This window comes from Hemiscyllium ocellatum, chromosome 4 (genome assembly GCF_020745735.1).
Source record: "Hemiscyllium ocellatum isolate sHemOce1 chromosome 4, sHemOce1.pat.X.cur, whole genome shotgun sequence".
In the NCBI taxonomy this organism is placed as follows: Eukaryota; Metazoa; Chordata; class Chondrichthyes; order Orectolobiformes; family Hemiscylliidae; genus Hemiscyllium; species Hemiscyllium ocellatum.
In genome coordinates, this window is record NC_083404.1 from 81,201,763 (window position 1) to 81,214,734 (window position 12,972).

The 12,972-nt window shown below is 42.0% G+C and overlaps 1 protein-coding gene across 4 annotated transcripts in view; it reads right to left on the reverse strand.

The window, feature by feature from the left end:
* mapre2 (microtubule-associated protein, RP/EB family, member 2) overlaps positions 1-12,972 on the reverse strand; it is a 121,254-nt gene that overhangs the window by 65,653 nt on the left and 42,629 nt on the right. Inside the window, exon 1 of one of the 4 annotated variants that reach the window (XM_060824360.1) lies at positions 3,376-3,590. The exons of 2 other annotated variants lie outside the window; for them this stretch is intronic. In XM_060824360.1, the coding sequence (XP_060680343.1) occupies positions 3,376-3,506 (131 nt within the window). In that variant the 5' untranslated portion in view covers positions 3,507-3,590. Of the gene's footprint in view, positions 1-2,663; positions 2,738-3,375; positions 3,591-12,972 lie in introns of those variants that run through there. One more of the 4 variants, XM_060824361.1, reaches the window with a different exon arrangement.

Genomic DNA, 12,972 nt, shown 5'->3' on the forward strand with positions numbered 1-12,972 from the left:
CCCGTGTCTGCGTGGGTTTCCTCCCACAGTCCAAAGATGTGCGGGTCAGGTGAACTGGCCATGCTAAATTGCCCATAGTGTTAGGTAAGGGGTAAATGTAGGGGTATGGGTGGGTTGCGCTTCGGCGGGTCGGTGTGGACTTGTTGGGTCGAAGGGCCTGTTTCCACACTAAATCTAATTTAATCTAATCTAATACCATTCATCTGTAAACATACTGGTTGTGCAATTCTTTGGGAATATTCAGTAAAGGAAATATTTGAATACAAGTTATTTGGTTAAAAATTTGCATAACAGAACTGTTATTCAAATACTCTACCATTTTTATAAATAGATAAGCAAACAATTTCATTGAGGCATTGTATTCGGATAATTACAAATAGTTATCATTATTTAAGCTCTAGTACAATTCAAAGCATTTTCCAAAGATTAATGATAATGGGGGTGGGGGGGGGGGGGGGGGGGGGGAAAGAGAGAAAGGAGGCAGGGAGAAGAGTCCAGAACCAGGGGGCATAGGTTGACAGTGAGGAGGGGGAAGGGGAGAGAGATTTACAAGGGCAATAAGAGGCAACATTTTCATGCAGAGGAGGGTGTGTATATGGACTGAGCTGCCAGAGGAAGTGGTAGAGGCAGGTAAAATTGCAATATTTAAAAGGCATCTGGATGAGTATATGAATAGGAAGATTTTGGAGGGATATGGACCAAGTGCTGACAAATGGGACTACATTAATTCAGGATATCTGGTCAGCATGAACAGTTTGGACCAAAGGATCTATCTCCTAGCTGTACATCTCTGACTCTTAGGACTCTAAATGCATCAAATAAAAATTCAAGTCTTTCAAGTCTGCAATGCATGCAAAACATTAGGTCTCAGGCCTAATACACAGCCAGAAGGTTTTCTATTCAGAAGTCAAATGTCTGACAATGTGTGTTTACGATGAAAGTCAGACATAGAACATAGAACAATACAGCACAGAGTCAGCCCTTTTATGTTGCGCTGACCTGTGAACTAATCTATGCCCATCACTCTAACTGTCCCACCATCATCATCCATGTGCTTACCCAAGACTTTGCGAGTTTTGAGGAAAGGAACAGGAAGTGACTTCACCACAGGAAAAAACATCACCAACCCAAAGAAACCCAAACATATAAATAGAAAGCCGGAAGTTTCAGCATTGCTTTGCATAAAGTCCACTGAAGATGTTTTTAACACTGAAGATGTTACCTAGTAAGGTAATGAAAGTCTGGAAATGAACCTTTCAGCTCAGTGAGCAAACCTACATCCAAAATCATCCAAGGACTGTTTAAATGCCCCTACATTGACAGGCAGGGCATTCCATGTCCTTACCACTAAGTGAAAAACCTGCCTCTTACATCTGTCTTATATCTATCACCCCTCAATTTGCAGGTTTGCCCCCTTGTACAAGCAGATGTTACCATGCTAGGAAAAAAAGACTCTCACTGTCCACCCTATCTAATCCTCTGATCATTTTCTATGTCTCTATTAAATCCCCTCTTAGCCTTCTTCTCTCCAATGAGAACAGATCCAAGTCTCTCAGCCTTTCCTCAGAAGACCTTCACTTCAGACCAGGCAACATCCTGGTAAATCTCCTCTGCAACTTTTCCAATTCTTCCACATCCATCCTGAAATGGGAGCCCAGAACTACACATAATACCCCAAGTGAGGCCACACTAGCATTTTGTACACTTGCCACATGACATCACGGCTCCGGAACGCAATCTCTCTACTAATAAAACCTCACACTGTATGCCTTCTTAACAGCATTATCAATCTGGGTGGCAACTTTCAGGGATCTATGTACATGGACACAGAGTTCCCTCTGCACATCTACACTAAGAATCTTTCCATTGACCCAGCATTCTGCCTTCCTGTTTTTCTTCCCCAAAGTGAATCACCTCACAATTGTCAGCACTGAACTCCATTTGCCACTTTCAACATAGTTCTGCAGTATATCCAATTCTTCCCGCAATCTATAACATTCTTTCGTACTGTCCATTCACTTATGCCCATGTCCAAATCGTTTATAAAAATGACAAACAGCAATGATCCCAAAACAGATCCTTGTGGCACGACTAGTAAACGGACTCCAGGCTGAATATTTTCCATCAACCACCACTTATTGCCTCCTTACAGAAAGCCAGTTTCTAATCCAAACTGCTAAATCACCTTCAATCCCATGCTTCCACATTTTCTCCAGTAGCCTACCATGTGGAACCTGATCAAAGGCTTTGCTAAAGTCCGCGTTCACCAAGTCAACTGCCCTACCCTCATCCACATGCTTGGTCACCTTCTCAAAAAACTCAATGATGTTTGTGAGGCACAACCAGTCCTTGATAAATCCATGTTGACTATTTCCAATCAAATTGCTACTTGCTAGATCATAAATCATATCTTATAATCTTTTCCTACAACAGGCGCAAGGCTCGCTGGTCTACAATCCTCGGAAAAATCCCATCCGGCCCAGACAACCAACGGGTAACGTATTTCAGAATATGCAATACTTGTACACAAACTCGTAATTTTTTTTCTAGCAATAGACAGTTTCCAAAGCTTAATGGGAAAAATATAAACAACCAGAATTTGGCTTATTAAAACAAGTGATCTTCACCCACAGGAATTTCCCATTTAATAAAAGAAATCTTACCAGCTCTGGTTGCTCTGTTTCATAGCATTTTTTTTAAAATAAAAGATTGGGCTTAATATTTCTCCCCAGGCAAAATTCGGATTGTATTTTATATCTACTGCTCATTTCCCCAGATTATCTGAATGGTTGCAAAGGTCCAGTTTCTTTGTACAAACCAGCTACAAGAGGAAATCTCACTGAATGCATGACATGGTGACCTCGACAGTCAGGCATTCCGCCAATCAGATCCTTGAATTTTATAAGCTCCATCAATCTAGTTTGCTTAATAAAACCACTAACTGCTCAATTTAAATGAAGCTATATTTAAAATTCATTGGGGAATATCCTATTCTTCCGTTTATTAACCAATTTTAATTTTAGAAAATTATGTCTCGCCTTCAGTAACTAGAATGGCGTAGTCCTATCTGACAAGAATAATGATCTTATTCGAAATAACGGCGTAAAAAGGAACTAGCAGAACCCGGGGAGGGAGAAAGGAAGGAAGGAGAAAAAGCACAAGGGCATTCATTAAAAAAAAGCGGGCCACTCAGCGCTACTGATGTGCAAAAGATTCCATACAATAATATGCCACTTTTCATTTCAAAAGACAATAAAACATACAAATAAAAAAACCATTAATCATATACATGCATATGCAGTTTTATTATGTAATCTATTGCATTTCCTCATTCTGTTGCAGTGTCCAGCCATATCTAAACCAAAAACTGATTACCTGTAAGAACGTTCTCCTCTCACTGTGTGTTTCCGAAAGGGAATAATGGTGCCATTGTCCTGAACGATGTCGTTGTTATTCTCACCATTTGGGGAAATTGCTTGTTGTGTGGGACCAGGCATTGGAACCATCCCAGACTACAAATTTCTGACTGCGTATTGTACAGTAGGCTCTGAGCCCGTTTCTTCACAACAGGGCTCTGCTTGACCTCACGAATGACGTCAAACGTACGAGAGAAAAATCTGGCGACGTTCAGCAGTAACCCCGTCGTCATGTGATAGGATTTTACCATAGTAACCAGCTAACCCGTCAGATCTTAATAACCCACACAGGAATTTAGCTTAGCCACGTCAATATTTAAGAGGCGAGACAAGCAGCAAAAGCAAGGATACTTCCAAATGTTGTGTAATCCCTTATGCCTAGACTTGCCTTCCTGAGGAGTTCCCTTTTCATTCAAACAATATCATTTCTGATGAAGGGCTTTTGCTCGGAACGTCGATTTTCCTGCTGCTGGGATGCTGCCTGACTTGCTGTGCCTTTCCAGCACCACGCCCTCGTCTCTAACCTCCAGCATCTGCAGCCCTCACTTTTTGCCGAATATAATTTTCAGTCATGTAAGTGACATCTGGACTGGAATCATTCACGTTCTGTTAAGTTTACAGCATGTTCCCTGTTTTCTAAAATGGATTACGAAGAACGCAAAAACAGACAGTGGAAGGTCATTCAGCCCCTCAAGCCTGCCCTAATGCTAAGATCCCTGACTGATCTGCCCCCCAGATCAGTCTTTTGTGCTAGCTCCCCAAACTTTCTGCAAATATTTCAGCAATTTAGCCTCCACAACTCTGATCTAGAGAATTCCACAAATGTCCTTGGGAGCAGAAACTCCTTTGTATCTCAGGTTTAAGTGTCTTATTCTGTAATTATGTCCCTTAGTTCAAGATTCCCCCATTAATGAAAACATCAACATCTCCTAGCCAAGCCTCAGAATCTTGTACATTTCAAGATGATCATATCTCATTCTTCTAAACTAATAATTTAAAAGGCATAATCTGTTTTGATAGGTCAACCTCTTCATCCCAGGAATTAGTATTATGCATCTCTTTTGAACTGCCTCCAATGCCAGTGCACCCTTGAGCCCCGCTCCTCCAACCGCCACCAAGACAGAACCCCACTGGTTCTCACCTACCACCCCACCAACCTCCGCATACAATGTATATCAGCCGCCATTTCCGCCACCTCCAAACGGACCCCACCACCAAGGATATATTTCCCTCCCCTCCCCTATCAGCGTTCCGCAAGGACCACTCCCTTCGTGACTCCCTCGTCAGATCCACACCCCCCACCAACCCAACCTCCACCCCCGGCACCTTCCCCTGCAACCGCAGGAAATGTAAAACTTGCGCCCACACCTCCGCACTCACTTCCCTCCAAGGCCCCAAGGGATCCTTCCATATCCGCCACAAGTTCACCTGTACCTCCACACACATCATCTATTGCATCCGCTGCACCCGATGTGGCCTCCTCTATATTGGTGAGACAGGCCGCTTACTTGCGGAACGCTTCAGAGAACACCTCCGGGCCGCCCGAACCAACCAACCCAATCACCCCGTGGCTCAACACTTTAACTCTCCCTCCCACTCCACCGAGGACATGCAGGTCCTTGGACTCCTCCACCGGCAGAACATAACAACACGACGGCTGGAGGAGGAGCGCCTCATCTTCCGCCTGGGAACCCTCCAACCACAAGGTATGAATTCAGATTTCTCCAGTTTCCTCATTTCCCCTCCCCCCACCTTGTCTCAGTCAGTTCCCTCAACTCAGCACCGCCCTCCTAACCTGCAATCCTCTTCCTGACCTCTCCGCCCCCACCCCACTCCGGCCTATCACCCTCACCTTGACCTCCTTCCACCTATCCCACCTCCATCGCCCCTCCCCCTAGTCCCTCCTCCCTACCTTTTATCTTAGCCTGCTTGGCTACTCTCTCTTATTCCTGATGAAGGGCTTATGCTCGAAACGTCGAATTCTCTATTCCTGAGATGCTGCCTGGCCTGCTGTGCTTTAACCAGCAACACATTTGCAGCACCCTTTCTTAAAAGTGACCATAGATAGCAATCCAGATTTACAACACCCTGTGCAATTGTAACAAGACTTTCTTATTTGTAAATTCCAATCCCCTTGCAATAAAGGCCAAAATTACTTACTGTATCTGCACACAATTGTTTAATGCACAAGAACAATGAGGGTCGCTCTGTGCCGCACCATTTTGGGACCATCCATTTAAATAAAAATCTGCTTTTTGATTCTGACTATTAAAACGTATGACATCACAATTTTCTACATTAAACTCTATCTGCTAACTGTTTGCCAAATCAAACTACTTATATCTCATGAAGAGAAATTAGAGTTAATGTTTCAGGTCTGGTTCTGAGGAAGGGTCACCGGACCAGAAACATAAACTGATTTCTCTCCACAAATGCTGCTAGACCTGCTGAGCTTTTCTAGCAATTTCTGTTATTAGATTAGATTCCCGAGTGTGGAACCAGGCCCTTTGGCCCAACCAATCCACACTGACCCCCTGAAGAGTAACCCATCCAGACCCATTTCCCTCTGACTAATGCACCTAACACTATGGACAATTTAGCATGGCCAATTCACCCGACCCACACATCTTTGGACTGTGGGAGGAAACCGGAGCACCCAGAGGAAACCCACGCAGACACAGGGAGAACATGCAAACTTCACAGAATCGAACCTGGGAACCTGGTGCTGTGAGGCAGCAGTGCTAACCACTGAGCCACCAGGCCACCCTTGTTTGATTTACAGCATCCAGCAGTTCTTTAGGTTTTTAGATTTTTCATATCCTAAATACAACATGCCTTTCCACTTATTTTTGCATCAGCAACTTTGAATATATTATGCTCTGCCTTCTTCTCCAAGTCATTAATATGAATCGTAACTAAGTGAAGCCCAATGAATGATCCTTCTGGTATTCCACTAGTATGTATATTTCTAACCTGGAACAGATTCTGTCTTTAATACATTACCCTCAAAACAATAAAATGCTGTCTTGTGCAATAACTTTTTATGCAATACCATTTTGAATGTATTGTAGAAATCCAAATATATTATAGCATTGAAGCTCAGTTCTTGACCTTGCTAGGAAGTATGAAGTACTAGCTCCATGGGTCAATGAGGAAAAAGTCTGTGAGGAGGATAGGCAAATTGACCACTGTATCATGGTGCAGGAAGCTACTTTAGCAGGAGGAGAAAAATGAAAAGTGGAAGGAGATTCTATAGAGTACAGATAGCATCCCTTATAAGCAGGATCAAGAGTCTCACATAGCGCACTGCCTGCCTGCAAAGATATGGAACATCTGAAAAGGATACTGAGTGTTGCCAACAACATAGGCAAGAGATCTTGTTTGGGGAATATCAGAATCAGGGACAAAATTAAAGTTGAGGACCTCTAGCGTTATAATCCCTGGATTATTACCTGAGCCACTTGCAAATTGACAAAGAAATAGGAATAATAGGAAAGTAAATGTGTGACAAAAGGAGTTGAAAAAGAAAAAAAAAAGAGGGGTTTCATTTCATGAAGCAATGGCATCACTATTCGGACAGAAAGGCACTGGGATCATCTTCACTTAAACTAATCTGGGACCAGGAACCTAGTGAAAAGACAAAATAGTAGTCACAAGGATATTAAACTAATTGGGTTAGGGCTGCTCAGGAGAGGTTATTGAAGTTCCAGAAGAGTATGGAAAAGGTCAAAAATCTCACTTCAGACACGGGGATAACTATGAGAAAGGATGCAGCCGATGCAAAACTGAGGGTGTTGTACTTAAATGCACACAAGATATAAAACAAGATAAATGAGCTTGTACAGTTCAGTCTTCATTACTAGCATATATGCTATTTACTCATGTGAAACAATATAAATTCAAAGATGACAAACTGATCAACTCTTGAAATAGGGGCTTGTCCTAATCTAATGAAATCCATTCCTCAAATCCCAAGGATTATTTTTCGTTATGATCCTATGAGAAGTCCATAGGAGATTGACAAATATCTTCCAAAATATGGAGTCTTTCGAAAGATTTTGCAGAGACAGTTGGAAAGAGCATTAAAAAAAATGACAATTGTGTGCCAGATTCAAGGTTTGTATAAAGATTTGGAGCTCAGGTGCTGATTGTTGTGGTTGTGGGTCTGCTTGCTGAGTTGGGAAGTTGATTTGCAGATGTTTCATCCCCTGTCTAGATGACATCTTCAGCGCTTTAAGCCTCCTGTGAAGCCCTCTTCTGGAATTTGATTGATTCAGTTTCTGCTGCTTCCGAATGCCAGTTCCAGTTGTTCATTTTTGTTGAGGGAATCTGTGACTGAGTGCCACGCTTCTAGAAATCCTTTGGCTGTCCTATGATCGTTGTGTTGTCCAATCAGATTTATGGTCCTGGTATGTATGGCTATTATGGACTGGAGAGCCAAACCACACATTGAAGGAACACCACCTCATCTTCCACATGGGCAGCCTACAGCCCAGAACATTCAACTTTGAATTCTCTAATTTCAAATAACTTCCCTTCCCAGCCCCTCCCTCTCCTTTCTATTCCCCTCAGCCACCTATCAGATTCATCCTTCCCATCAACCAACCAGGTTGTACCCTCTACCTGTCACCACCGATGCTCATCCTGCTCTCCCCCACCCATTCCCAGTCCTGAAAGGTTACACCTGAAACGTTGACTTCTCCACCTCCTAATGCTACCTAGCTTGCTGTGTTCACCCAGCCTCCTGTTTTTCTACCTTATTTGATGTAACAGCACTGCTTACTTCAATGACAAAACTCTAGCCAGAGAGATAATAGCCAACCTCCTGGACAAGCAGAACAGACAGCATGACCAGGGAGCTATGAACAAGGACTGTATGCTCAAACTAATCAACCTGTGCTTGATGACACACTTTACATTCAACAACCAAATATATGAACAGATCAATGGAACACCTGTGGGCTCACCCATCTCTGGGCTAATAGCAGAAGCAGTGATGCAAAGATTGGAACAAACAGCCTGAGCCCAAATCCAAACCAAAATCTGGATCTGATTCATAGATGCCACTTTTGTTATCATTAAGAGAACAGAAATCGAGAACAAACACCAGATTATCAACGCCATTGTCACAGGGATCAGATTTACGAAAGAGGAGGAAACCAACCATCAACCGAATGTGACGGTAGAAAGAACACAGAACAATGAATGCACCACAAAAGGTGTACAGGAAAGCCAAACACACCGGCCTGGTCCTGGATTACAACAGCCACCACCCAAACACACACAAAAGAAGCTCCATTAGGATCCTGTTCAAAAGGGCTACAACACAGTGCAGCACTCCTGACTTAAAGGGAAGAAGAATACCTCCATAGAGTATTCGCCAAGAACGGATATCCCCGCAACTTCATCTGCAGATGGTGAACAGCCTAACAACATTATGAGGACATGTCCTAACTCACGAGCCATGCTACCTTACATAAAAAAAAGGTTTCAGAACTGACAGCCTGACTTTTCCTACCACTAGACTTTGTGACAGCCCAAAAACTGATAGCTACGCTCAGACAACTCAGCAGGACAAAAGACCCTATACCCGTTTGCAAGACTAATGTAATTTACAGGATTCCATGCAAAGACTGCATGAAACACTAAATAGGGCAAACAGGCAGTCAACTAGCAATCCATATCCACGAACACCAACTAGCTACTAAACGCCACGATCAGCTATCCCTATTAGCCATACACACAGATGATAAGGACTACAAATTCGACTGGGACAACACAACAATCATAGGATGAGCTAAATATAGGATAGCCAGAGAATTTCTAGAAGCATGGTAACTCAGCCATAGACTCCATCAACAAGCACATTGGCCTAGACCCAATAACCGGCCACAACAACGAACAACCAAAACAGGCAACCGGAAGAAGCAGAAAGGGAACCAAATAAATTACAGAATACACAGTAAAGCAGGGCTTCACAGGAGGCTCCAAAGCACTGAAGATATCACCTAGACAGTGGACAACTATCCATACTGGGGCACAACCCTTTTGTTTTTACTGTGTGTTTGGAAATAAATGTAGAATCTATTTGGATAGTTTACTTTAGATTTATTTGAAATAATAATTTGAAAATTGTTATAACTAGTTGTTTAAATCGTGTGTTGATATAATCTTAAGACAAAAGTATCAATGTGACGAGAGGCAATTTTTAATAGCAATATTCTAAATTAAGCGCGATCTGGGCAGAGGAATTACAGAAAAAACTGTTCCTGTTGGTGGAAGAACTCAGAACAAAAGGCAGAGTTTTAAGACAAAAGGAACAATGACAACACAAGGACTTTAATAGTGAATGGTTAGGATCTGGAAGGCACTGCTCATGTCTGTGGTGGAGGTAAGCTCAGTTGAACCATTCAAGAGAGAATTGAATAGGCATTTGTAAATAAATAATGGGCAAAGTAACATGGAAATAAGAGAGTGGCATTAGGTAAGTTGCTCCTGCAGATTGGTGAGCAAAGGCATTGATTCTATGGTTAATTTCAGTTTCAGTATTTCAGCCACAAATAATATGTTTTGCATTTTGTAAGCTCTGCTGGTTAATTGAGTTTCATCAGTGCATTTTTAATTTGGAAATTCATCCTATAATTTTTGAAAAGAATGTGCCTGAAGTCATTTCTTCCATTTAAAAAAAGGTTAACTACTAAAGCCTTTTCTGGCTAACCAGCGGTGTCAGCCACCTGGCTCATAAAATGATGGTTTGCCCCCTAATGACCAACTCTCATTCTTCAGCTAGCCAGTGGTGAGAGCTGGAAACAAGTAAACTAGCACACAAACAGAAAACACTAACCGGTCTTCACACACTTACTAGACTCAACAGCTAATATGAAGTATTACATGACACTATCCAGATAGGATATCCTCATCCAATTTACCTGGTCTTAAAGGAGGAGACATTATTGCTGCTCAGAATCAATTCCCCACAAAAGGGATCTTTCTGCTCTAATACTATGAAATTGTGCTTGAGTGTAGCACTGTTCAGCTATGCTAAATAGTCAAAAAAAATTTGTAGAATCAATCTCAATATAATGGAGATATAAATTAATATATCCTAGCAGATATTTGGTGGAAACGTACCTTCAAGATGTATTTCCAAACATGTTGCTTCTTCACATATATAGTAAAATAATTTCTGCTTCAGGTTGCTACATCACAATTCCTTTCCTTTCATGAAAGCTTTCAATTAAACCTGTTGAGACTATAACCTGGTGTTGTTTAATTTCAACTTTCCTTTCATGGGTTTACTTGCAAAAGTACATCTATTTGTACTTTTGACTCCTCAAGCATATCCACCATTTATAAGGCACAAGTCAGCAATGTGATAGAAGACTTGCCACAAACCTGGATAAGTGCACCTCCAACATCACTTAAGAGCTCAACTCCATCTACGACAACAAAGCCTGTTTGATCAGCATCCCAATCAATCATCACCTTGTGTGCTATTTCCATTCACCATCAGCACACAGTGGCAACAATGTGATGCAAGATAGCAATTCATCATAGCTCTCTCAATCGTGCCTTCCAAACTTAAAACCTCCATCCCTGGAAGGGCATGAGCAGTAGACACATGGAATCATATCACCTACCAAGTTCGCCTCAAATCCACATATCTTGCTGACTTGAAGTAATGTTGTTATTTGTCAGCAAGGATTTTATCAAAGCTTTGGTTTGTTTAAATTGTCCTTTCTGGAGCTTTTTTTTCAGAAATGATACGTAGTTTACTGATACTCTAACAAGCGATTTGTGCTGTTACACTATATGTATGACACGAACAACAAGTATTAAGTGGCCCCTAGCCAACAAATTATTATTAATATCTATTAGCTATCTTTTTAAAATTACTGTTACAACAAAAACTGGGAAAGAAAAAGGCACCTCCAGTGTTTGATCAACAATACTGCCCTAGGGTCTTAAAACGATGACACAATGATGAATGGAGGAAAGATCAGATTCTAATAACGAGGAGGTAAATATTCCATACTGTCAAAAGCCGGTCCCTTTTTTCTAAAAGCTGGTACTTTTCTCAAGGATACTGTATCCTTGATTGAGACTCAGAGAGGTCATAAATAGGCCGAGCTCCGATTAGAATAGTTTGGTCCAGAGACAAAAAGGAGTTTGAGGCACCTTTTGGTTATGGGCGGCACGGTGGCACGGTGATTAGCACTGCTGCCTCACAGCGCCAGTGACCTGGGTTCAATTCCCACCTCAAGCGACTGACTGTGTGGAGTTTGCACATTCTCCCCGTGTCTGCGTGGGTTTCCTCCAGGTGCTCCGGTTTCCTCCCACACTCCAAAGATGTGCGGGTCAGGTGAATTGGCCATGCTAAATTGTCTGTAGTGTTAAGTAAGGGGTAAATGTAGGGGTGTGGGTGGGTTGCGCTTCGGCGGGCCGGTGTGGACTTGTTGGGCTGAAGGGCCTGTTTCCACACTAAGTAATCTAATCTAATCTAATATGTAAACAGATGAGAATTCAGGCCAAAGTCGTGATGTTTTAAAAGTGACATGTATAGTGACAGGAGAATGGTCAGCTGTCTAGCTGAACAGTTCAGTCCAGAACTAGTTGGGAGCTCAGCAGTGGACTGTGTGAACAGGCTCTCTCTCTTTCTTCCCTCCTAACTTCAACCTGTAATCATTTGTTCCTTTTTTTTAAAACTGTGTTTTGAGGGGGTTTGCTTAGCGGGACTGTGGTACACATTTGAAACAGCATAATTAAGTCTAATTTGGATAGACGGAGTTCTGTAAGAGTTCTTTATTCTGTTCTTTGTGTTTTATTGTGTAATTTTGTGAATAAAGTTTTGTCTGTTTAAAACCTGGTAGTCAAGCTCGCTAACTTACTCTGGGTAATTTTCACTGTACACTTACCAAAGCAAATTGCAAAATTATGGTCTGGGCTGTCTGCTTAAGAATGTTTTGAGTCGTCTGACCTAGTCCATAAAATACCACTCTTCTGTCTTCATTTCAAAAGGAAATACCTTCAGGTGGACACATCCAATCAAATTGATAATTAATAAATTACATTTCCTCAACAGTTTCTCATTTGTAGAGGCTTAATCTCAGAATTGGGTAAATGAAGACATCTCTATGTGCAACTGACTTGAATACTTTGGGATTTCCATCACAGGCTAGGTTTTGGATACAAGTTATCTTCTTTTTCAGAGTACTTATATAGAAACATAGAACATAGAACAATAAGCACAGAACAGGCCCTTCGGCCCACGATGTTGTGCCAAACATTTGTCCTAGCTTAAGCACCTAGCCATGTACCTATCCAAATGCCACTTAAAGGTCACCAATGATTCTGACTCTGCCACTCCCACAGGCAGCGCATTCTATACCCCCACCACTCTCTGGGTAAAGAACCTACCCCTGACATCCCCCCTATACCATCCACCCTTCACCTTAAATTTATGTCCCCTTGTAACACTCTGTTGTACCCAGGGAAAAAGTCTCTGACTGTCTAGTCTATCTATTCCCCTGATCATCTTATAAACCTCTACCAAGTC